A 27,809-nucleotide genomic window follows, 5' to 3' on the forward strand; every position below is an offset into this window, starting at 1 on the left:
TTTAGCAAATGTATTTTTCTTATGGTTTTCATTTTTGTCCAACTTTAAAAGTTTCATATTTTTGTACACCATATTCAAATGTTCCTAATTTTACATATATTTTTATCTATATATTATTTTTACTTTATTTTTCTTCTATTTCTCTCTCATAAATAGTACCGGAGTATTTTTTTTTTTTTTTTTTCTAATCCGATTTCAACCAAATGACCGTAAAAACTAAAAAGGCTTAAGGCTCGTAGATATTTTCTCTCTCAGTCAGCCAGGCCACCGCTTTCCTCCTATATATCCCGTAGAGGCTGTTAAACCCTAGCCGCTCTCTTGCCTTCAGCTTCTTCCTTAAACCCAAAACCTCTTCTTTATCACAGGTATGCGTTTTCGTCTCTTTTCACTATATTGGGTCTCTGTCACTCGACGGGTTTGAATCATATTCTTGGATTTTTAAAAGCTATTCATGTAGTTTAGATGCTTAACGATATTGAAAGATTTTCATTAGTTTATTTTCTGGGTTTTCAATTTGTTTTCTGCAACGGTTTTGCGTCTTTGCGGATTAATATTGCCCTCTGCATCTTTTAGTAGATTTCTGGGTTCTAATCAGATGTGTGTTTCGTTTCAGAACTTAAAAGTTTTGAAAGTCTGTTGTATGAAGTTAGCTTTTTTAAATGTCTTCACTGAATATCAGAAATTTCAATGATGTTGATTTTGGTTGTACACTGGGATGAAACTAGATAGACAGAAACAGATATTCTGTAGGATGTTGTACTAAATTGTTTGAAGCATTCAACACTGAAACTTAAAATATTTTATGGACTAATTGTTACTTGTATTAGGCTCTAACTCTGTATTTCTTGATTGGCAATTTATGAATTATTCTTTCATATGTCCTTTGAGTTCTTAGTGATTTGTCTATTGAATTCTGTTTTGATGCCTTTAATAAATGTATTTTCCTCTGTAAATTTTGATATGTTTAAGATAATTTGCTGATGGTTTTAAATCTATTGATTGTTATTGACATTTGTGCATGTGAATATTTTGTGTTTAGCTGTAGTAATGGCTTTCTGCAATAAACTTGGGAGTCTGGTTAGGCGAAGTGTTTTGACTAACAATGCATCAACTGCTCAAGCTCCAATGGCCTCCATGTTTAATGCTTTACGCTGCATGTCCACAAAGCTTTTCATTGGTGGTAGGCAATGCTTAACTCGATGTTTTTATTTTTGGGGATTTATATCATTTTTGTGAGAAGTTGAATAATATATGTGTTTATCTATGATCTGACAGGCCTTTCATATAGTACGGATGACAGTAACCTGAAGGAAGCATTCTCCAGCTTTGGTGAGATTGTGGAAGGTGAGCTGTTTTTATATATTTGTTTTAATAGTATATATTCTTTTGATTTTAATTCTTGTAATTGCCAGTTAAGGGGTATATGATGTTATATGTTCCATAGCTGTGTTTTGTATTGTGCTAATTAGTGAGTTGTATACCAACACTATTTGTTTATCCGTGTTCATACACCTATATGCATTGTATTTAAATGATTTAAGCGTATCTTTGAATGTCAGATAACATATTTTCTGATCATGTTCTTAACCATTACTACCTTGCTGGAGTTATAGTTGTTTGGTTCCTTTTGATTGTGTCTGACAACTTGTATTTATGTTATTCTTGCAATTTTAGTTACCTTGAATATAATTGCATTTTAATAATGGGTTTTGCCTCCTATTTGTATGCTGTTGCATGTGTCTTTGTGGTAAATTATCTTTACTCGTTCCCCCCTCTCTAATTGTGACCACGAGGTGTCTTGAGCAGGTCTTAACTGTAGGAGGTACTTTTAAGCCCGTACCATACTCGTACTAATCCCTGTTTGCACTGGGCGGGTCCAATTAAGGGACAAAGTGCTGGCCAGATTGGTTTTTCCATACGAGAGGGGGTTCGAACTCCCAACTTCTCACTCTCTAATTGAAATGGGGGGCTGAGGATATTTACTTATAACAAAACTCTATGTATATGGTCTTGTTCTTCTGCGTAGACTTTGAGGGTTTTTATCTTCATAATAACTAATTATACTTAATCCATTTTGTGCAATGGTATGGAAGCTTAATGTACATATGTTTTCCCTCTATGAAACTTCTTTACTAAGGAGAAAAGGAGTGAGTAAATGGGTTCATTGTATGGCAAAATTGCTTTTAGAGAACTCTGCATGGTTGACTAAGTAGTTAATGGACTCGGGTAATTCAAATTAACCGGTCCTCTTTCATGTGTTTGTAGTGTTGAAAATTGCATTATTGATAGTTTGAGTTCTCGTAATCTATCCGGATGATAATGTTGGGTAGTACTGTTCCTTTCAATCTGGTTTTACATGGTTTTGTTGCCTAGTTGTATACTTGTGCTTTTTTTTTTGAGTACTACTGGCTCTGTTACAATGCAGTATCTGTTCATAACTATAACTACTTTCTCAACTTACTGAAGCACAAAGAGTTAATACTGCCCCAGTGAGGCTTGAATCTATGACCTCTCATATTGGAGAGCCACTTTGTGCCACTACCACAAGGTCATTGGCCTGTGCTTGTTTTAATATACTTGTATTGTTTTGTGCTACAGCAAGAGTGATTACTGACAGAGATTCCGGGAGATCAAGAGGATTTGGGTTTGTGAATTTCACAGAGGCTGAATCGGCAAACGAAGCTCTCTCGGCTATGGATGGACAGGTAAAAACCTAATAGAAACACCAAATGCAACATTGTTAAACCCAGTGACTTGACTGGAGGTGCTAACGAGTTAAAATTTTTTGTTCATGCTTTATGTTTGTTGTTTTAATTGGCCTTTGATCTTCGACTCTTGGTTGCAGCAACTGCACGGAAGAAACATTCGTGTGTCTTATGCCCAAGAGAGGTCCAGTTCAGGTCCTCCTCGTGATAGGGGTTTTGGGGGCGGTGAAAGGTATGGGCGCGGGTCTGGAGGATACTAAGTCTATGTTTAGATTGGTCAATTGTCTATATGGGCATATGGCATTTTAAGTTTGTGGAAACTTGGCTTGTGGTTGGGGTAATCTTAAGATAGAATGGTTGATGTTCTTATTGTTCTCCTAAACAGTTATCTTGTCATTTTTAAACTGCATCAAATATGAAGCTTGTTTCTATAGAGCTTCAGGATATTTATTAGAATTTATTAAATATTTTAATTTTTGTATTGTATTGTTCAGATTGCCTTGCCTTCTATATTTAGGACCTGGTTGTTAACATAGTTAGCTTATCAACCAATTTTGGATTATTTGATCACTATTAGCTGTTTGACTTGGTTAAACAATCAGTTCGAGTGTTTGATTAATTAACTTTTTGTAACAACTTATTGTTTCAAAATGTTAAAATTCAAAAAGTTGTTCAAAGTAGTTTTTTTCGATTAGCTTTTTAAGAAAATTAATTTGCATGTAATAAGTTATCAGTTAATTTACAAAATATTTTTTTAATATAAGCTAATGATGTCAATTAGTAAAATTCACTAATTTAATCAGTTAACAGCTATCAGTTTATGGTTATTTGCTAAATACCCTTTTATTATACCATTTAAATTTAATAGGTGCAATAAATACCCATACAATTATTTGAAAGAAATTATCTTCATTAAACCATAGTACTAAAGTGCAAATTATGCTGTGGACTTGTGTCCACAATGCATGACGTCGTTTTAAGGAAAAACGCGGCCTTTTAGTTTTAAAAAAAAAAGCGGCCTTTTAGTTAAAAAAAAAATTGATTTTGTCTCGTGACGGCGTTATTCGTTTGTGGCATTATGAATGTACAGTTATGTAATTATGAAGGTAAGTTATGGAATTATGAACACAGAGCTCTGACATTATGAACTTATAATTATGAACATATAGTGATAAAATTATGAACATAGAACTCTAAAATTGTGAACATAGAGTTTCGAAAATTATGAATTTACAGTTATTGAATTATGAATGTACAGTTACGAAATTAAGAATGTACAGTTATGCAATTATGAATGTACAGTTATTCAATTATGAACACAGAGCTCTGATATTATGAACTTACAATTATAAACATATAGTGATAAAATTATGAACATATACTCATATAACAAAGTGGTCTGAAATTCTTTTTTTTTTTTTTTTTTTTTTTAAAAAAGTGGAAGAGAATGGTGCCACTAACGGCACCGTTGCTGGACACGGGTCCATAGAATAACGATTGGTACTAAAGAAACTAACTTCATCTCGACAATCAACCAAAATTGATGTTCTGAAACAGAAGTCAGTAGTGGTCTGGTCTCTTTACAAATGGGCCTTCATACAAAGATTATTCTTTTGGCCTTGACCTGTTGTCAAGTTGACTTATTCTTGGGCTTGGTCCCTATTGGGCCTTACTCATATTATTTATTTTTGTTGTAACCCGATTGTGAATATTATAATAGCTTAATGTTCAATTAATATTAGTAGTAATTTTTCCTTGGCTTGTCATTCAAAAAGAAAAAGAATATAACAATTCAATTACAATAGTTCTATATCAACTACAGCAGAGCACAACTAATTACACCAATACAACTAAATATGCACAAATAATAAGCAAATTAAATACACTCACTACTGTTTGAATCATACCCTGAATTTTGAATTTCGTATGTCATATGATTAATTTGTGGCAAAATTATACAATACACTAACAACTAATGAATATCAAGAATTGCAACACTTTTCATAAGTAAATATAATAATATAATGTTATTGTCAAACAACATTTCTCCACTAAAAATTTACATTTTTACTCCTAATAATATAATATAATACTAGATATGGTCATAAACTTTTTTATGTAGAAATATGGACTTTATAATGCATGTTTTTGGTAAGTTAGTTGGGACATCTTTATCTATCTATCCCACTAAGTAAAATCCATGTGCCAAAAAAAGATATTAATTTGATAGCCTGTCTTTCCTTGCTATTGGGTAACAACTTTGAGAAGCATTTGATGTGTCTGCCTAAAAATCAGGAAAAGACTAGAAAGACAATGACCAAACATCAAAATATTTCCAATCAATCAATATATATATATATATATATATATATATATATATATATATATATATATATATATATATATATATATATATAGGTGGACTCGTTGCAAATAACGAGGGAACTTCAACAATCAACATTAAATACCACATATGTTGGACTATTACTTGTCTTACTTTTCATTAGTTCACGATTCGTCTTATTGCTTTTCGTTATTCATTCATAAATATAAATACATCTATCCAAATTTTTTGAATCCTACTTACCCTATTACAATGTAGTATCTGTTCATAACTATTTTCTCAATCTATTGAAACATAAAGAGTCAATACTGTCTCCACTGAGGCTCGAACTCACAATCTCTCATATAGGAATCCAACCTTGGTGTCATTAGACCCCAAGGTCTTGACACATGGCAATTTATATCCTACACCACGGCGCGCGTTGCACTATGCGCCCAGATGCAAAACGACGTCGTTTTAATTATTTTTTTTTTTGAAATTTCCCGCCCCAGTGAATGGCAGTAGTTTTTTCTTAAAAAAAAAATCCGCTGTTCAAGAATGTACATAATGTTATACTAGAATACACATAATGTTATACATGAATGTACATAATTATATAACAAAATATACATACTCTTTTTAAAAGATAATACACATAATCTAACATAATACATAATAAACGTAAACTTTTAACATAATACACATCAACTCTTAACATAATACACACGAATTTTCTGATTCGAATGTACATAATTGTATAAAAAGAATGTACATAATTGTATAAAAAATATACATAACTGTATGAACCAATACACATAACGTTGTGAACAAATACACATTACGTTGTGAACAAATACACATAATCTCAGCAACTTCCTGCCGCGCCTCCCAACACTACCCCAAAACGACGTCGTTTTGGGAGGCGCGCGGCGCACAGTGCTATGTGCGCCGTGGTGTAGGATATAACGATTGTTGACACATCTATCCAAATTAAACAAGCCCAAACACTAAAGATTGGATAAATTATTGTGTGGACCACGGTTCAAAACGACATTACTTTGATGTTAAAAAAAGTTCTTTGCTCCATGCACGTGATAGTAGTAATTTAATCTGTATATTTTTACTTTCTATGCCTCTAAAATTTAAATTTCATTATTTTATTAATCATTCCTCGTGGGGTAGTGCTTGGACTCAACTTCTATACTTGTGACAAAAAGTGAAATCGCCCACCTTAAGCGATCTCGCACTCCTGCCCGACAGTTTGTGGAATGATAAATCATGACGACTCAACTGACCAACAGAGGCTAACTTGTGCTCACTGCGCACAAGGAACCCCCACTCATTTTAAGAGGTTACTCCCACACTATACAACTTGTACGACTGGTGCACTTGCCAACACATATTTTGATTTTATTTTTATTTTTTCATGAAAAAAAAAAGAGAAGATATTTTAGCGTTGATTGTAACTGACACTAGATATGACCAATCAATTTTCAACTTCAATGTAATGTTAGCTATAGCTGGCGATAATGAAAACTTCTATAACAATTACAATGTAAATTACTCTGTACTTAGTATCGGTTATAGCCAACACTAGATATTCGTTGGTATCTAGCATCAATTATTTTGACAATTTTAAAAAAGTAACACTAGTTTATTTTCTCTAATCTGCGTAGGAAGAATTTTTCAAACCATCATAAAAGTATCTAGTGTCAATTATTATTAATACTAAATACTAAAATAACCAAGCCTAAACACTTTTTTTGAGTACTGATTATAGATGTTGCACGTTTCATAAACTCATCAAACATATCAAAATTGAAATTGCATTCAAAAAAAAAATATCAAAATTGAAATTGCTAAAGCCCAAGACAAATAAAATTAGTCATCCATAAATTGGGTTGGAATCTGATCTGATCATCTTGTGCTTGACCTAGAAAAATTAGCGCATATAAAACTATTGCCTATAGCTACCAAAGACTTGTAACTTCACTCGGATTGGATAATTATATTGGACGATGTAGATTCAAAATTATATGAAGGAAAAGAACAAAGATGCATTTCGTACAAGGAATCTTTTTTCTTTTCTTGATGTTCAATTTTTGTTTTCTTAGTTATCCTCACCGATGATTCCGGAACAAACTCTGCATTATTTTACAATAAAATAAAATGATATCCTTAAATTAAAGGTAATACAGTTTGCTAATTCATTCCACTTGGGTGTTAACAAAAAAATCCAACTATATAGTTCTCTTCATGTTTATCTGCTTAACTTCTTGACCCAAAAATAAATAAATAGAAATAAAAGAATGCAGTCTAGCGGCACTAAAAATAAAATTTTCTCGCCCCTCTAGCCCCAATACCCCAATCTAACAAGATAGTGGATGTATAAATCACGATAACTTACCGGTTCATTAGGTGGGAGAACTAGTGTCTAGTGCAAGGAAAATGTACTCTCTCCGTATATAGTTGCACACTTGCAAACTTAATATTCTCAAGAGAACACTATGAATCAACCCTAGCCGTTTATGCCAAATCTAACGGAGCGGATATAAAGTAATGAGAAAAAAAGTGGTAGTATTTTGATAATTTTCTTTAACTTAAAGTTCATTACACAACCCTACAAAGTACACTTTGCAAATTAAATGCACTATGTAGTGTTGTTAAATGTGATATCACATGAACTTTAAACATGCACTTACCAGCACTACAGAGTGTACTTTTCGCAAGAATTTTAAACTGTATTTTGCAACACTACAGAGTGCTCATTCATATAACAACGGATGCACACTCTGTGACATTTTTTCATTAACACATGCATGCATATAATTGTGGTTCAAGTTATTGTGGCTATTAAGTGATAACATTAAGTTTGTAACTCAAATAACGTACGATTTTCATTACAATAGCCTAGAATGATAGCATGCACATAGGCTCTTTAAGCATAGTCCTCCCATTGCTCTTGTTATAATTCATACTACACCATCTAGTTGCACATGAGAATAAGTGGTAGATAAGTATGTTTAACTCCTTGTAGTTTTTGAGACACCCTACAATGAAGATATCATAATGGTTTGAGGTATGCCACCCTATCACTTTTGCTATGAAGTTAGATAAGTTGTCGTATTTTCTTGGATGTTATGAAATAATATCTATGTTCTATAACTAGATTTGTTGCCGCAAATTTTATTGTGGACCGTGGTCCACGTAGCACTATGGACCAAGGATCTATATGGAGTGGTTTGAAGCAATTTCAGGAGAAAAACAACCGCTGTCGTTAACTCTTGCAGTTTCATTTGACAAGACACTACAATATCATTTTAACTACGCTACAGTTTCATTTGACATTATACCCAACAACATGTGACACCACATGCTCAGTTTCATTCTATACAGCCCGCAATTTTATTAGACAAAGACTATAGTATCATTTTAACTACACCACAATTTTATTTGAAATTATATAATATGATTTTTTTTTTGAAAGGAAATTATATAATATGATGTTTGTTAAGGTATTACAATCATCTTATATGTGTCGGAATGGTTTCTCACTGCATTTTTTTTTTTTTTTTGTTTGAAATCATTACTGCATTTATTTTCGAATGGTTGTAAAACCTAAGATGTATTCAAGCTTAAGCATAATATATAGAAACTATACAATACATTTTCACGTGTGAATGCAATGTTGCAGGCTATACAACAATGTTATCACCTTTGATGAAACTTTTGGCTGGCTACAATGGTGTTGGAATGAGAAGATTGTTGCTGGCGGTGAATTAAGCTCGTAGATAGTTAAAAATGGTGCTCTGGATGGGTAAAGGGGCCAAAATTGTGCTTTTCACTTTTATATTTTTTTTTAAAAAAAAAAGATACACGTCGCGGGCACGTCATTGGACGAAAGAAACGACCACTATGTTTTTTCTTACTTAATGAAATGGCACCGTTTTAAGACCATGGTCCTCCACATAACAATTGATTTGTTGTTGGGATCAACGGTGGAAGGCTACTTTGGGTGCGGACCACGGTCGAAAACGAAATTGTTGAATATTATGTGTTAGAATAGTGTATATTATGTGTTAGAATAATGTACATTATGTGTTAGATTAATGCACATTACATGTTAAAATAATGTACGTTACGTATTAGAATAATTAAACTTTTGGTGTAATATAATGTACATAATGTTTTAAAATAATGTACATTATGCTTTAGAATAATGTACATTTTAAATTATAAAAATATATGTTGCAGTTGGTCGCGTAAAATTTTCTTTTACACAAAACAATATCGCTTTTGGACCATGATCCACACAACTGTGTGCCATTGGACTTTGGGCGTATGGGCTTACAAGCCATGTTAGCAACTCACCACAAACTTAGGATGTAGACACAAAATTATATCTAAATGTGATCCGACATTAACAGGGCGTTTGGTTGGAGGGAGGAAATTATGTGGGAAAGGAATTGTAATTCCATGGGAGTTGAATTACTGGGAATAAAGTGGGAATTTAAATTCAGTGTTTGGTTGACAGGAATAAAATTACTGGGAATTTCAATTCAAATGTTTGGTATACATGAGAATTGAAAGGGAATAAGTAGTATAAAATAAAAAATGTCCATTATTGTTGTTAGACATTAATTTTAGGTTAAAAAATGAAGGGGTAATTTTGACTCATCACTATCTTTTTTCCCAAGAATTAAAATACCAGGGGGACATGGGATTTTAATTCCCTGAAAATGGGGGAATTGCAATTCCATGGAATTGCAATTCCCTCCAACCAAACTACGGAATTTAATGGTCTTTGGAATTAGGTGGGAATTAAGTGGGAAGGGAATTTAAAATCCCTCCAACCAAATGCCCTGTAACTTGATATTAAAAATAAAAATATAAATATTGAAAAAAAAAAAAACAAATGTATCAAGAAAGTTAATTACTCCTCGTTTTCGCCCTACTATTAAAAAAACATCAGCCCTCTAGTCACTGGTATTTTCCCAATAATACTTCCAAGTAAAAATCGTGTGCCCTCTTTTCATTTTATTATGTATTCATTTATACGACTTCGTACCCAATTTAATCATTAATTATAGTTATTTTTCTCGAATTAGTCTTAAACGTATTTTTGTGTTTAATTAGGTGATTGACTTTGTTGATTTTACCTAATTTAGTCATCAATTGTTAGAATCAAAGACTAAATCGATAAAAACTGCTATAACCAATGACTTAATTGAGTATTATCTACTATAGTCAAAGACTAATATGGACAAAATCACTATAGTCGAATACTAAATTGGATATTAATAGAAGAGAAATTACCAAAATACAGTTATAGAGGACTCGATTAGGTTGAATCCTCATCCCATTCCCTTTAAACTGGCTTTAAAGAGAATTATTTATTCTTGTAATTTGCAGTGAATTAAGGACAAGAAACTGTATTCTCCAGCTAATGTGAAGAGATTATTATTATGAGTCCAGCTTGAAGGCAATATAATATCCCACTTCCCTTTCCAGCCAACAATTCAATTCAACTTAATTGATTTGATTTGTAAAGGTTGCAAATTGTGTTATAAAGAGAGTGACAGCAGCTGGCAGAGAGAGACTGTCATGTTTCCTCATATAATTAAAGTGCAAAAAAGTTTAATTAACATACTCTAACTTCACACTATACAATATATATTATTCTGGTTCACTTTAATGATTATTTTTAATTATTAGATTCTAAAACTATACATAGAGAAGAAGAAAAGGGGATTTTTGAAGGTTATATATGAGATTATATATTGTAATTAAAGGAATAGATGAATATCACAAGTATTACTTTCACCTATTAATGATTCTAACTCTTACATTATAATTTATAAATACTCTAAACCCCAATGAATGTTCTCTTCTCCATCGAAAATCGCAAGAATAATCATATATTTACAATATCATCTCTAATACATAGTAGAAGTTTGTTGGGTGTTTTTTAGGTGAGTTAATACCCAAAATCGTCCTCGATTATAGTGATTTTTCTCAATTTCGTCCTAAACGACTTTGGTGACATAATATCGTCCCAGACTTTTGTGTTTCGCTCAATTTAGTCCTCCATTTGTTATTTCGTCAAATTAGTGTTAAATAAAGGGACAATTCAATAATGTCAATATTGATCTCTCTTTACTTTCAACTTGTGAAGTGCGAAATTCCTCTTTCTTGTACGAATTACACCCAGAATTACTCCCGGACCTGCAAATCAAATTTTATATTCGCAGTTTTAGGAGTAATTCTGGGAGTAATTCGTAAAAAAAAAAAACAGGATTTCGCAGTTCACATGTCTATGAGTAAAGAGATGCCAATATTAAAATTACTGAATTGTGTATTTATTTAACACCAAATGGACAAAATAACAAATGAGGGACTAAATTGAGCAAAAACACAAAAGTCTGGGACTAAATTGAGCGAAACACAAAAGTCTGGGACGATATTAGGTAACCAAAGTCGTTTAGGACGAAATTGAGAAAAACCACTATAGTCGAGGACGATTTTGGGTATTAACTCTTTTTTAGGTTTTAGTCCAAGAAAATCATACAATAAATATATTATTTTACCACTTCTATATTAGTGTTGTTTAGGTCGGTCTTTATCCAAAATAATCCATCCATCATATCAATAACTAAATACGCCACCTTAGTGACTAATTAGGGATACTATTACAACTTCATATATTAATTAGAGACAAAAATTACACCCGTCTTAAAACTCGAGATTAAAACTATAATTTTCTCTTAAAAAAGAAAATAAAAGGAAAATGTGTGTAATTTAATTTTACTTAACATTTAAGCCCTGTTTGGTAAACATAGTGAGCTTATCAGTAAATTTTGGCTTATTTGATCACTATTAGCTGTTTGACTTGATTAAATAATCAATATGAATGTTTGATTAATTAGCTTTTTGTAACAACTTATTGCCTCAAAATACAAAAATTCAAAAAGCTGTTCAAAGTAGCTTTTTTCGATCAGATTTTTGAAAAAGTCATTCCGCATGCATGTAATCCGCTATCAACTAATTAACAACTAGTTTACCAAAAACTTTTTTTTTTACAATCAGCTAATGTTATCAACTAGTCAAATTCACTAACCCAATTAGCTAACAGCTATTTACCCAACCCCTTAATCCGTATATTAGGTATAATGCGCATGAAAATTTGAGTCACGAAGATGAATAAATAAAGGTATAGCTCATGACAACTCATAGTTCCACAAATGGACATCTTTGAGAAAAAAGCAATATATCCGCCATGGATTCTAATCTACTTGGCGTGTTGGACGTTAAGGTCAAACCTTCGATACTATACCAAGGATCCAAATGGTTACATCGTACGTACATACGCGTGATAGTAAGTTAATTAACTTGTTTAATTAGCTGGAGTAGAGTTGAATAATCTTAATCCCTCCAAAATTCTTCCAATATCTTCTGGATTCTTTGACTTCCAATTAAGTTTCTAATGAATATGAAATCAATCTACCTTAACATTATGCTATTAAGTCAAATTAAGGGACTAATCTAAGAGAGAAAGAGAGGGAGAGAGAATATATTCTTGTTGGATAAAAGAGAAGAATAATGTGTTGGCGTGGTTGGATGAATCTCCTTCAATTCATTCACAGCTGGAATTGAAAACTATTCATACTACACAATCTCTCATTCCCATTGCCACTGGGTTAAGTAATATATGCCATATATATATGCTTTATTAGTCACCACACATTATATCCATATATGTGTATTATTCCACATGAAATTACAACAAATTACTTTTATTTATTACATTGTTTAGTAAATCCCGGTGCGTGTTTGTTAGTTAATTTGATTTCCAACTAATTTATAATAACAAAGTTTATCTCATCATGGTTTAACTCTCACTAGAGAAAAGAGTAGCTCACACATATAAAAAGCATTATTAAAGTTGATGTGAGGTTTGTTTAGGGTGTCATAATAAGTCAAATATTATAGGCTCTGTTTGATAATATAGTTAGCTTATCAGTCAATTTTAGATTGTTTGACCACTATTAACTGTTTGACTTTATTAAACATTCCATATTTATGTTCAATTAATTAGCTTTTCGTAACAATTTATTGCACCAAAAAGCTAAAATTCAAAAAGATACTCAAAGCAGCTTTATGAGAAAGTCATTTTGTATTTAATCAGCTATCAACTAACAACTAATTTACCAAACATCTTTCTATAATCAGCTAATACTATAAACTAGTCAAATCCGCTAACACAATCAAGTAACAGCTATTTACCAAACACCCCCATAGGGTTATTGGTATGCTCATCAAACCAAATAACCAATTAACTTAGAAGGTCCAAGATTTTGCATGACCCAGCGACCAAGGGCAACTAGGTTGGGTATAATGCCGATATGGTGAACTCCATTTCAACGCCATCAACTCTCCATTCAGCCAAATTCAATGCTAACAATCTCTTTAACTTAGTAAGTCAGACTCGAGAAGACAACATAGTTTGTAAACTTACAAAGTGTATGCCATTATGAGACACCAATTACCCTCTAAGAGCATCCCCAATAAGGAGATTTTGCACAAGAATTAAGAAAAAAATGGGCATGTGAAGAAGAGAGGAGAAGGGATTTTGGGGGGTTTTGCAGGGATTTTGTCGATTTTTGTTTTCACTCATTTCTCTTTCCTAATCACACCTCCAAAAACTCTTCAAAAACTACACCAAAATCCTCACTATTGAGGATGCCCTAACACACAACCGGCCTGCTACCACGCTATTACATTGCTAGCTATGTCACTTGTTGCACTGTTTGCCATGGCCAATTAAGAAATGCCACATCAGTTTACCTATAACTTGCTGGGTGCCCCACACCCGGTCCTATAGAGCATTTGGGAAGATGTAAATCAAATTGACTCAATGGTTCAGAAGACATGGTTAAATGCATACCGGAACGCACAAGGGATTTGCCCAGTTTGAGTATAATTCTCACACTGTCACCGTTGGAGGTTCGTACATTGGTCTCTTCTCTCAAATATTGCCTACTGAACCATTGAGTTAAGCCCGCACGAGTACAGTATTCAAAACTCTAATCTACGGAAGCGTTTACCTAGCTTTAGTTGATGAGTGAGTCAATTTAATTTGCACCATCCATCATGGTCAAATGCATATATTGCTTGTTGAATTTAGTTCCGGTGGTTAATCATTTCTTTAAAAACCACATGCAATGGTCACAAGAACCAAAACTAGAGCTTTGATATTGTTCGTCAATTAAAGCTATTATATTGCTCCAATTTGTTTTTCTTTACATCAAACCAAAAACGAATAATAATAATAATAATAATAATAATAATAATAATAATAATAATAATAATAATAATAATAATAATAATAATAATAATAATAATAACAATAACAATAACAATAACAATAACAATAACAATAACAATAATAATAGTGACTGAAATTATTAAAATATAAGAAAATATGGTCGGCTTAAATAAAACCACATTTCAATATATACTGCAAGTGGGAAAATATCTTTTTTTTTTTAATATAATTTTAATAAATAAATAAATAAGGTCAACCCAGTCAGACTCGACAAGGTCGTGCTTCGAACCTTTAATTATTAGATCATATAAAATCTTTAAAATCCATTATGTGAGCTACGTACATTTGTATCCATGAAAAGATACGCATTAATTAATAAATAAATAATGAATCCTTTTAAAATTGAACCCAATATTTCATACGGTTTGCAGAGATATAACTCACACTCCGGCCCTAGCTTCTATAATCTATACTAAGATATTTAAATATTTTATACAAAATTGTTTTTAATTAATGGAGTTAATTAATTGAACTCTATGGGAATTTATTGAATCAATTATATTATATATATAATTTTTCCCATTGCCCACACTCTATCACTCCTTAACCAATTAAACTCTTCGTACGGGTTATATATTATTTTTAAAATATTATACGCACGCTTTTGTTTGGTTCAAAGGAACGAGTGTGACGACGACGACTTCATTTTACAAAGCTTATTTGATAGTATAAAGTGGCACTTTTAAAGTTTTAATAATTTTAGGGTTAAATTTGATCAATTTTAAACTTAATAATTCATTATAACAAGCGCCTATGGCCTAATGGATAAGGCGTTTGACTTCTAATCAAGCGATTGTGGGTTCAAGTCCCATTGGGTGTGTAATATGACTTTTAACTTAGGGGTGTGATTGAGTGAAAGAGACTCATTCATCCTTAACCAAATGGGGTGGTGGGGGTGTGGTTGAGTACTTAGTGGAAGGGACTAATCTCCTTTTTTAGCCAAAAGTTAAGGATTTGATCATTGACTTTGGATATGAAGTAGCCTTAAATTTCCAGGCTAGCTGTCCCACGCAAAAGACGTGCCAACTCCTGAGTATACCAATAGTCGATAATCTAAATTGAAACAAACCTAAACACAGGCATGTCCCAATCTCTGGCTTAGTAAGCAGTATTCAAATATATCCTCTCAAATACTTTGTCAAGTTGAGATTAAGAATTCAATTTTTTGGGGCAACAAATATACTCATTTATGAATAAAGATAAAGAGAGTTATTTGCTTGGAAAATAATTAAAAAGCAAATAATAGATATACACATGCACTAATACGACACAGACACATGAATGAATCCAATGTGTCAATGGTTTAAGATCTGTAGACCACTTAAATTACACCATTCAATATATGGTAGTTAGTACGTAATCTTGACACTTCGTTGCGTCCACAAATGTTTTAAGCTCAGTTTTTCTAATAAAAATTGTGTAAAATAAATTAAAATAACTCAATATTTTATGTGACACTATGGCCTATCCTACTTGTACTATATTCAAAACAAATATTCCTCTTGGGATCGAATTATTGAAGAACTGCTAAGCTAGAAATCAAACGTTGATATTGTTGTCGGCACAATAATTGATTACGCGGCAATTTCACAATTTTTTTCTGTAAAAAATAAGGATAATGGAACATAGAAGGCAGCATCTGCAACACTAATTACCTTTGTTGTTTTAATATTATTTAAAAAAAAAAAACTGATTCAATAATGTCTAACATTGCTTTAATGATTTATATTGCCTCTATCTATCATTCAAATATTGTCCACATGTCTTTTGTTTTTTGGTCCAAAATATATGGCCATATAAATTCATTCGTACGTCTTGTTAATATCTTTGAAGAAGAAGATCAGATGTAGGGTTGCTTGTTCGCCGGTACCATAAATAATAATGCCATAATATTATATTTCAGCAATTGTACGTCCTTTAAAGTATTCTTCTTCTCCTAAAATGTTGATCGAATTCCCAACCCCAAGAACCTGTAAATAACGACGATTCAATGGCTTAACAGACAGATGTTGGTGTGCACAAAGAATCTGCCCACTTTGAACATAATCCTCATAATGCTGCAGTCAAAGTTCAAATCTGAGTCTCTTATCTTAAATACTGCCTAAGGAACAATTGAGTTAAGCCCGTGCGGACACGTTTAAAGTATTCTTAAACCTTAATGTTTTTTTTTTTTTTTTTTTTTTTTTTTTTGGTTTTGTTTTGTTTTAATTATATATATTTTATTGTTAAATATGGATCTTTGTGTTGTTAGTAATATAATTAGTGAAACATATTTACACGAGTTAACTCTAAAAAAATAGTATTTTTTGTGCTTCAAACCATCGCTGAACGACTTGAACCATAAAAGTGGAGAATCAAACTTGTAACTTTGGCTTGAGTTGAATCTAATTTCTCCATATTTTATATCATACATTCTCTTGTATCTCATATCCCCATTTCTATGCTACCTAATTGCATGCTCACAATTTTTGCGCATGTTTAAATAGCTTCGTAGCATTTTTATTTGGTCATTATAAATGATCGTCTATAGTAGTACAATATGAATGAATAAAATTGAGTCACTTATTTTTACGTACATCTAATTAATACAGTAAATACTAAGGATGACGAGATTATTCGAATTCAAATTTATGATATTAAAAGAAATAGAACGTACCAATTTAATAAATTACTATACACCAAATATACGTACAAATAGAGCCCACACATTTTAAGGCAATTTACAACAGGATGTGTACAAAAGTTTGATGTGTACAAATTTATGTACAACATTATCGAAATCTAATAGTATCACGTGTAAGATATGTAAAGTAAATTAAGTTTTGATGTACAAGCTAAATAAAGCGGTGGTTTCTCATTAACCCTATCTACATCTAAGATTACTGGTACGGCAACCTACGACGCTAATCTCGGATAATCATTCTTCGGGGTCGTTGGTTACTTCTAATTTCCCGACAATGAAGAAACACAACACCATGCAAACTTTTGGCCCGCGTTCGCTTAAGTCACTGGTTTAATAGGCCGTGTTTAAGAGAAGAGACTAAGGTTCGAATATAGCAACAACAGTGCAGTGTAGAAATTATGCCTAAAGTGGACAGATCCCTTGTGCGCACCGATATTTGACCATGTCTGCTGAGTCATTGAGTTGCCGTGATTTACATCCTTCTAAATGCTATGTCGGGTGTCGGGTCAGGGTGTGGGATCCCTTGGGATTCAACCTTTTGGGAGAAGCATGCAAACTTTGGAAAATACTTACATATATAATAGAGTTAATTACCAAAATGGTCCCTTGACTATAGCGAAATTACCAATTTGGTCATTGACTATTTTTTTTGGACCAATTAAGTCCCTCAATTTTAAAAATCTTAACCAATTTAGTCCTCAGTTTGTTTGACCGTTAGTCAACCGTTAACTTGGGACCAAATTGGTAATTCGCTATAATCAAGAGATCATTTTGCTAATTAACTTTAAAGGTGGGCAATTAGGTTCAGTTTTCTCGAACCGAACCGTACCAAACTAGTTAGATTCGGTAATATACCGAACAACCGAACGGTAATAAATTCTTGTATACTGAACGGTTCAGTAAAAACTCGAACCGAACTGAGTTGTTCGGTAAAAATCGAACCGAACCTAATACCGTTTGAACTTTGGATTGCTATTTTGTTATATATTAGACTTTGTATATGGATTATGTAAACACCATAACACATAATATAGAACTTTTGATAACAAAACATAAAGAAATCAAATAAAACATTTACGAGAGCTACCCGTGAGAATATGAGCTTAACGACAAAGCAAGCAGCAAGGAACTTGGATTTACTTTTTATTTATTTATTTATTTATTTTTTATTATTATTACTATTATATTTAAAAAAAAAAAATCATACGGTATTCAGTTCAGTTCAGTTCAATTTTTTACGGAATAATTCGGATCGGTTTTTTATCAAACCGTTCGGTATACAAGAATCCAACACCGTTCGGTTATTCGGTATATTACCGAACCAAACTAGTTCAGTTCGATTTGGTACGGTTCGGTTCGAGAAAACTAAACCGAATTGCCCACCCCAAAAGTTAATTACCAAAATGAGAAAATTTCAATTTTGGTCACACGATTATAGGGGCCTTGTTAATTTCAGCACCTAACTTTTAAAAGTATCAATTTAGTACCTTGAGTATGTAATTTTTTTCAATTTTGGTCACTCCGGCCAATTTACCGATCAAATTTGACCGGAAAAATTAAATCCAACTTTTAGGCACAAATCTGAAGGGCAAAATAGTCTTTTCCTGATCTGCCCTCTCCTCCTCTTCACTCTCTACTTCGACCCCGCCGTTGTCAACTGCCCCCACCTCCCTCCCAGAAGACATCTCTCTTCTCCTCCCTCTCCGCCCTCCTCCCACAATGTCGTTAACCTATCATTCCCCCATGCATTGCAAGGAATGGGCTCGCTTTACAGCAGAGGCACCAGAGCCATGAACGACCTCATTGTCGCTCACGCCGTCGAGAATCTCACTCCGCTCAAGCTTAAGCTCTTTTTACCCATCTTCTTCACCTCCGGGCTCTCCTCCAAGTCGGATATTTTGCTCATTTTCCGATCAAAGTCGCCGTCTTTCGACCGGGTCGTCGCCGAGGAGAACGACTCGTTCTTGGTCCAGTCAATTAGGAGCAGATCAGGAAAAGACTATTTTGCCCCTCATATTTGTGCCTAAAAGTTGGATTTAATTTTTCCGGTCAAATTTGACCGGTAAATTGGCCGGAGTGACCAAAATTGAGAAAAATTACATACTCAAGGTACTAAATTGATACTTTTGAAAGTTAGGTGCTGAAATTAACAAGGCCACTATAGTCGTGTGACCAAAATTGAAATTTTCTCTTACCAAAATGATCCCTTGACTATAGCGAAATTATCAATTTGGTCCCAAGTTAACGGTTGACTAATGGTCAAACAAACGGAGGACCAAATTGATTAAGATTTTTAAAGTTGAGGGACTTAATTGGTTAAAAAAAATAGTCAAGGGCCAAATTGATAATTTTGCTATAGTCAAAAGTTCATTTCGGTAATTAACTCTAGGGAAAATGGCACTTTTCCCCCCTATGTTATATACTTATAGCACTTTTTCCCCCTCAATTATTTAAGTGGCTTTTTTTCCCCCTGAAATGTTAAATGGACATATTTACCCTTAAAATAAATATTTCATTTATTTTTATTCTCCAATAAATTATTTCTATAATTTGGTTCAAACCAGATACTATAGTAACCAAACCAAAATATTCCAATTACAATTTATAATCAAAACGCGATATTTAGAGTTTATTAAAATCGCGAACTGGAATGGCCGGTTCATGTTCCGAACTAAAAAAATAAAATACATTTATTGTTGAATTTAAACTATTTTTAAAATAAAAAATAAAATTTTAAAATAAAGACGGTTCAAAATCGCGAACGGGATCCGGAACCGCCGGTTCATGATCCAGTTTTTTTTTTTTTTTATTCTTAAATTTAATTAATTGAAATCCAAATATTGGGTTCTGGATCTGAATCATAACTAAAAACTTTTAATTCGATTGCTATAGTGTCTGGTTCAGTTCGAACCGAACCGTGGTAATCGCTACATATACGCAATAATTTGTTGGAGAAGTAAAATAAATAAAATGTTTACTTTAAGGGTAGAAATGTCAATTTAATATATTAGGGGGAAAAACCACCACTTTTAAAATAATTGAGGGGGCTAATGTGCTTACATAAATAATTGAGGGAAAAAAAGTGCTATAAGTATATAACATAGGGGGAAAAAGTGCCATTTTCCCTTAACTCTATATAATATAATTACATTTTAGAAAGTCAACGTCAAGATTTACATCCCAATGTGAACGTTGCGTAGTTCATACAGAATTATGAACCATTGATTACTCTCACATTTGTTCTTGTTGTTGCCTCTTGTATAAACCTCGTTGTGCATAATAAATTAATAACTCACAAATTATATTATACTAAAGAAATAAAATACACTAGAAAGACATTATATATAATTAGCTCGACAAATCAAAGAGGATATGATGTTGGACAAAAATCGAATTCATGACCTTTAGGTACAAAAATTATACTCCACACACTCATGGTCGAAATATTATGGTTAGAACTTTAGATTATATCACAGAAAAAATATTAGTTACACACAAAATTATATATACAAATTTATGCATCTTGATGTGATTTTGTACCTATGAATTATATTTATTAGTTACTCGTGAAATAATAAATTGGGATCATCAGGTATAAATGATTTTCAAAACTTTGTTTACATTTAGTATTGCCTAATTGTATATATACATGCAAAATAAGCATTTGATTTGATGCACGCGAGACATTATATTGTTCACATCAACTGGCAATAATTAATGTGACTGTGGGTTTAAGAGATGACTTCCCAACTTAATTATTTAACAATATATATATATATATATATATATATATATATATATATATATATATATATATATATATATATATATATAGTGAAAGGTTCCCGTGCGGTGAATGCTTCCCGTGCGGATGTGCGGTGGATTAATATGCGTGAGATTTGTGCTCAATGTGCGTGAGTGTTGTGCTTAATGTGTCAGAGATTTGTACTTAATGTGCGTGAATGTGTAAAATGCAGTAGAAAATATTGATATCAGCTTCTCCCACATCCCCAGTAGCCATTTGTCCCCTCCCTGATGCTGATGATGCGGAGGCGAGCTATGGTGGTTAAAAATTATGGGAATAATACAACAGAAATCCACACTTAGCTGCTGTGCAAATTTTACCGTGCGTGCGTCATTTATATAAACATTCAACTGCACTGAAGGTAGCTGATAATCCAGAATCCATGGCCAAATTGAAGGAAGAAGTAACAAGAAGCTTGGGCGTTAATTTGCGTGAGTTTCTGTTCTGCTTCCTTCTGAGCTCGTAATTCTGAAATACGCACGCACATTAAGCACAAATCTCACGCACATTAAACACAATACTCAGGCACATTAAGTACAAAACTCACGCATATTAACATGACGCACATTAAGTACAAATCTCAGGCACATTGAGTACAAATTTCACGCACATTAAGTATAAACCTCACGCACATTAATCCACCGCACATCCGCACGAGAAGCAACAAATGCACATGATCCCTTCCCTATATATATATATATATATATATATATATATATATATATATATATATATATATATATATATATATATATATATATATATATATATATATATATATATATATATATATATATATATATATATATATAGAGAGAGAGAGAGAGAGAGAGAGAGAGAGAGAGAGAGAGAATTAGGTTATGGTGCGGTTAAGGTGCCCAGGTGCGGTTGTGCGGATTAATCTGGACCATTCATCTCGCTTAAATCAACGTCCAGGATTACTAAAATTAAAAAAAAAATGCGGTGGCAATTTTGTAATTTTTGCATCTAGGTCAAAATTAAGGTGAACGGATCTGTGATTAATATGCGTGAGTTTTGTATATAAGATGCATGAGGTTTGTGCGTAAGGTGCGTGAGGTTTGTGCTTAATGTACGTGGGGTTGTGCTTAATGTGAGTAGTTAAAACTTAAAGTCTCTGAGTTAATAATTAAAGTTCATTAGTTTTTTGCTTAATGTGCGTGAGGTTGTGTTTAATGTGCGTGGGTTTTGTACTTAGTGTGCGTGAGTTTGTGCTTAATGTCAATAGTTGTTGAAACTTAAAGTCTGTGAGTTAATATTTAAAGTGCGTGTGTTTTGTGCTTAATGTGCGTGAGGTTGTGCTTAATGTGTGTGGGTTTTGTACTTAATGTGCATGAGTTTGTGCTTAAGATCTAACACTTAAGGTGCATGTTTCTATCACTTAAGGTGCGCCATTTTTAGCTTATGCTTCTTTTTTCCAGATAAGCGTTTTTTTTTTTTTTTAATTTTCATTGATTTGAGCCGTTGATCTAAATTTGATCAACGGTTCAGATCTAACCGCACAACCGCACGGGAAGCTATACCCACACCTGAACCCTTCCATATATATATATATATATATATATATATATATATATATATATATATATATATATATATATATATATATATATATAGTTTGGAGGGTCAAGTACAACACCCTCTAATTGATATATATGTACAGTAGCGTAGGTTAGAGCATTCACAATAGAATTTTTGGGCTAGTTTTGCTGAAGAAAGAGATTTGGTAAGCAATCCACATTCGGTCTTGATTACAGGATATGTCACCATAAATGGCTTACCCTGCTACGAGATAAAGAACATCAGTGAATTTGACTGGGGAATAAATGAATATGCCCTTTTAGCCAATCGTTATGCCATGGAACCGTGTTCACCATCCATGATGAACACGGACCCAACGATAATAGTACCGTTATCTTTTTTTTTTTTTTTTTGGTTCTTTCTCTAAATTATCAGCGCGACTTTTCTTATTCATTTTCACATTTCGCAGTTTCACTTCCTCTTCCCGCAAGCTTCTTCAACACTCATAAATTATGAATGTGCAGGCATAGATTTATGAATGTGCAGTTATGAAATAATGAATATTCTTTTATGAGATTATGAATTTTCTGTTATGAAATTATGAAGTTAGTAGTTTTCAAATCGACATATATTGAACCCATAGCTATGAGTAAATCATTGTTCTTTATTTATTCCTTTGCCATCAATAACTACCCATAGCTTAACTCTACTTTATGACACGGTATCAGAGCATGGACATGGTATCAGAGCTTGGAAAACAAAGAATGTTGGACGAAAATAGCGAGATTTCCAGAACATAAGATTGATTAACTAATTTTAATTAATTAACTAATTTTAAACTAACACTCTAATTTTAAATTGTTTGCCTTTTCAAGAACATAAGATTAAAGAATTTTGTAAATTAAAGACAGATAAGGTTGAAGAAAAATATACTAGCTGCTATACGAAGATGCCCAATAGTAGGGGTGACCTATGTCTTTCATCTTCTACAGGACCTTAAAAGCCTAATGTAAAATTTATTTATATGTTTATGTATTTTTTTTATTGGATGTATTTATTTATTTATTAAACTAAATAAGTAAATATAATATTTTCTCTTAATGTATTTATAAAATTTTTGATGTCAAAGATATTTGGTAGGCAATCCACATTCGGTCCTGATTACAGGATATGCCACCATAAATGACTTACCCTACTATGAGACAAAAAACATCAGTAATTTGACTAGGGAATAAATGAATATGCCCTTTTATCCAATCATTATGCCATGGAACCGTGTTCACAATCCATGATGAACACGGTCCCAACGGTAATAGTACCCAATAGTAAAGACAACTAAGGTTGAAGAAAAAAAAATACTAGCTGCAATAAGGGGGTGTCCAATAATAGGGGTGACATATGTCTTTCATTCTCTACCAGACCTTAAGCCTAATGTAAAATTTATTTATATGTCACCAAAAATGGCTTTACCCTGCTATGAGATAAAGAGCATCAGCAGATATGACTAGTGAATAAATTAATATGCCATTCTAGCTATGGTTAAATGTTTAGACTTTTGGTTAAATGTTGGGCTGAAACTATTTGAGTTTATGTAAATTAATTGCCTAGGTTTATATTCTGTGATATTAAGTTAATAACAGATGGGGTATATGTTGGGCAGCTCAAGGATACAGCATGACAGCCAGGCATGTCATGCCTAAGATAGTAATTTTCAAATCAACTTGTATTGATCCATAGTCATGGAGAAAGCATTCTTCGTTTTTTCTTTCTTTTCCATGAATGAGTTTCCATAGCTTAGCTCTGCTTTCACGACATGGTATCAGAGCGAGGACATGGTATCAGAGCTTGAAAATCGAAGAATGTTGGACGAAAATTGCGATATTTCCGGTAGTGATTATATCCCTACCAAATTTAATTATCAACCCAAAAAAATATTTAATAATTTGTCAAGTCGTAAAAAATGTTAAATCAGCAATAGCTTATATTTCACAATTAGTTGGGCCATGGATGCACAGACGGGGTAAACACGTACAAATTTATATAATGAATTAACTAATTTTAATATAACACTTCAATTTTATATATTTATTTATTTATTACAGTTTCAAAAACATAGGATTAAAGAATTTTAAAAATTAAAGATAGTTATGGATGAATAAAAAATACTAGTTGCTATAAGGACCCAATAGAATGGGTGACCTACCTCTATCCTCCTCTAACGGACCTTAAGTATAATGTATGCTTTATTTATATGTTTATGTATTTATTTATTTATTAAACTAAATATAATGTTTTACCTCAATGTATTTATGCTATTTCTGATGTTGAAGAAAGAGATTTGGAAAGCAATCCATATTCTATCCTGATTACAGGTCACATAATCACACAACCAATCCAATCTTTCTTCCTCACATAATAACCCAACCCAACATGAACGACTCTCTGTTAAAAGCTTGTCAATGCTTGCTCAATGGAATTTGTGTTGTTGTTGACATTCTAATGTCAGTTAACCCACAAATTCATTGAACATTTATGGTGTGGTTTTCGATTTAGCCATTACTCTGTTTGCACTTGTGTTCACTACCACAACTGTAAAACTCCCACTCTTTGGAGCAAATAGACCTGGCAATTCATGTATACGGGTTCGTTAACGGGTCAACACGATAACGATACGACATGGCACGGTATCAGAGCATGGACATGGTATCAGAGCCTGAAAATCGAATAATGTTGGACTGAAATAGCGGGATTTCCAAACAGTGATTATATCCTTACAACATTCCATTATCAACCCAAAAAATATTCAATAATTTGTCATGTTCTAAAAAATCTCATCAGCAGCTCATATTTAACAATTAGATGGGCCATGGATGCACAGACAGGGTAAACATGTACAAATTTATTTAATTAATTAACTAATTTTAATCTAACACTTCAATTTTAAATTTTTTGCCTTTTCAAAAACATAAGATTAAAGAATTTTCTAAATTAAAGACAGCTAATGTTGAAGAAAAAATACTAGCTGCTATAAGGAGGAGGTGCCCAATAGTAGTGGTGACCTATGTCTCTCATCCTCTACCGGACCTTAAGCCTACCTAATATAAGATTTATTTATTTGTTTATGTATTTATTTATTTATTTATTTTTGAAGGGATGTATTTATTTATTAAACTAAATATAATGCTTTCCCTTAATGTATCTATAAAATTTTTGATGTTGTAGAAAGATATTTGGTAAGCAATCCACATTCGTGATTACAGGATATGGCACCATAGATGATTTACCTTGCTATAAGATAAAGAACAACAACGAATTTCACTTGGGAATAAAAGGATATGTCATTCTAGCTAGGCGCACCATCCATAGAGTAATGGTGATGAGGTCAGCATATATTGAATACCCCAGAATTCACAAGGCACTACCATCTAGGGTGGGCAATTCGGATAAACCGAACCAAACTAGTAATATATCAAAAAATCGAACAGTTCAGAATTCTTGTTCTCCGAACCGAACCGAATACCGTTTAACTTTAATAATAATAAATCTAAGTTCCTTGATGCCTGCTCCGTCATTCAATTCCTATTCTCACTAGTATCTCTCTTAAAAATTTTATAGTATCTGTTCAAACATACTTTCTCAACCTAATGAAGCATATAGAGTCAACAACGCCTCTACTGAAGCTCAATCTCATGACCTCCCACATAGGAGAAGTCACTACATGCCATCTGAGCACAAGGTGCTTGACACCTCACAATTAGTACTTAGTATATGTTTGAACTTTGAATAGCTATTTTGTTATATAATGTTTTGATTTTAGATATGAATTATGTGATTATGTGAATATGTATTGTTTGGTAGTATGTTCAGAAAATTAAGAAATGTTAAAATTTGAGGATCTTAAACCGAACCAAACTCTAATGTTAAACCGAATGGTTTATTTTTTTTTTAAATCGAAAAACCAAAACCGAAACCGAAAAGACCAAATCGAAACCCAAAATGTTCACCCCTAGTTCTAGTTAAAAGTAATGCTCGCACTATGACAGAGTCTCTAAATGCAAAGAAATAAAAAAAGAAAATGCATACATCAAGAATATTTTGTACATAGTACATACTAAATGCAAAGTTAGTTGTCAGATTATTTGTAAGAGTAGCTTTGCGAAAGCTCTTCCTTTGAGAGTATATAGTGTGTTTTTTTTTCATGGTTTTTATATGTCCTCCAAGGAAAGAGTAAATGAAGAAAAAGAAAACAAAAAAAAAACAAAAAAAAAAAACAAAAAAAAACAAAAAAAAAAAAGTAAAGATGAATGCGCCCAGCTGGTGCGTGCATGTGCCACGCTAGGCACGGGATATGCGCCAAACGCGCATCAAAGCAGTATCTTTCTTCCATTTCTCTCTCCAGTTAGACAAAAAAAAAAAACTTAAAATTGCAGGAAAAAATCACTTTCCACATTAGCTAAAAACCATCTTCGAATTTTTTAACTACAAAAACTAGCAAAAAATCATTAATGAGAATGCTCTTACAAGTTTTTATGTTCTCAGAAAATTAATTAATTTCACCATAAATACACTTTTTATTTGATTAATTAATATTAAGTATACATACACATTTCTACATGCTTACTAAGAGATCAGAGACTACATTTCATTACTTTATTATTAATGTTTTTATCGGGACCGGGTCCACCATAAACCAGATATAGAGATACAGAACGGGGGTAGGAAAATAGTAGCTTCATTACCCGGGTGCTAGGCATAACATAGTACGTACAAAGTCCGAGGTACAGGCCCAGAATGGCGGCTCAAATACAAAGATCACGACCCAAGGAATGGAATAGGGTCCAAAATAATAACTAAACAAGCTAAGGGAACTAATAAATGGAATCAAACTAAATATATTACCAATAGGACTCAAACATTGGTGTGCCAACAGGGGGTTGAAGACTCAAACTAACAGACCAGGAAAGGATTGATAAACTAAGGGGTGCCTTTAAAAGGAAGGGAATGGTGCCTATTTATACTATTGAGGGATTCACAGATGGTTGACAAATGGACGGCATCTGGCAGCCTTCATTCTGGACCACACATGTGTCCCCACACTACCTTGCTTCCCGCGCTCTCCCATGCATAAGTGGAGCTTCATACCCTTTAGTCTACAAGATCTTGATTGGTTTGGTGGTTTAGGACTTGTGTTGTTATGCTTGAGGTCATAGGTTTGATACCGCCTAATAATAATTCTAATAATATTTTGCTCCAAACTTCCTTCTTTCTTTAGCCCAATAGAATTCCATTATTCTTATTGGACCAACACCTCACCCATAAAGATGGACACCCCGCTCGGGCGGTTGGGCCAAGACTTTCCAAATAAAATG

General features: G+C 32.8%; 1 protein-coding gene, 1 long non-coding RNA gene and 1 other non-coding gene across 4 annotated transcripts; 2 read left to right on the forward strand and 1 right to left on the reverse strand.

Annotated features, from left to right (window-relative positions):
- The first annotated feature begins 251 nt into the window (after window positions 1-251).
- Window positions 252-3,198, forward strand: LOC109178914 (glycine-rich RNA-binding protein 4, mitochondrial-like). 2 transcript variants are annotated; one of them, XR_002053789.1, is made up of 6 exons: window positions 252-365; window positions 1,040-1,180; window positions 1,276-1,344; window positions 2,599-2,705; window positions 2,846-3,015; window positions 3,054-3,198. XR_002053789.1 is itself a non-coding variant. In XM_019328466.1 (5 exons), the coding sequence occupies exons 2-5, from the start codon at window positions 1,048-1,050 to the stop codon at window positions 2,963-2,965; spliced, it is 429 nt and encodes a 142-aa protein (XP_019184011.1). In that variant the 5' UTR covers window positions 252-365; window positions 1,040-1,047; the 3' UTR covers window positions 2,966-3,198. The 2 variants fall into 2 exon arrangements, 1 of the variants encoding a protein (XP_019184011.1); XM_019328466.1 differs by having other exon boundaries at window positions 2,846-3,198.
- A 403-nt stretch (window positions 3,199-3,601) lies between these two features.
- On the reverse strand, window positions 3,602-27,774 carry LOC109178915. The gene is made up of 3 exons (XR_002053790.1): window positions 27,697-27,774; window positions 7,225-7,230; window positions 3,602-3,612 (listed from the first exon to the last, which is right to left on the reverse strand). It is a non-coding gene; the product is annotated as an uncharacterized LOC109178915 (long non-coding RNA).
- Window positions 15,161-15,233, forward strand: TRNAR-UCU. The gene has a single exon. It is a non-coding gene; the product is annotated as a tRNA-Arg (tRNA).
- Window positions 27,775-27,809: the final 35 nt, after the last annotated feature.

Source organism: Ipomoea nil, unplaced genomic scaffold, assembly GCF_001879475.1.
Source record: "Ipomoea nil cultivar Tokyo-kokei standard unplaced genomic scaffold, Asagao_1.1 scaffold0875, whole genome shotgun sequence".
In the NCBI taxonomy this organism is placed as follows: domain Eukaryota; kingdom Viridiplantae; phylum Streptophyta; class Magnoliopsida; order Solanales; family Convolvulaceae; genus Ipomoea; species Ipomoea nil.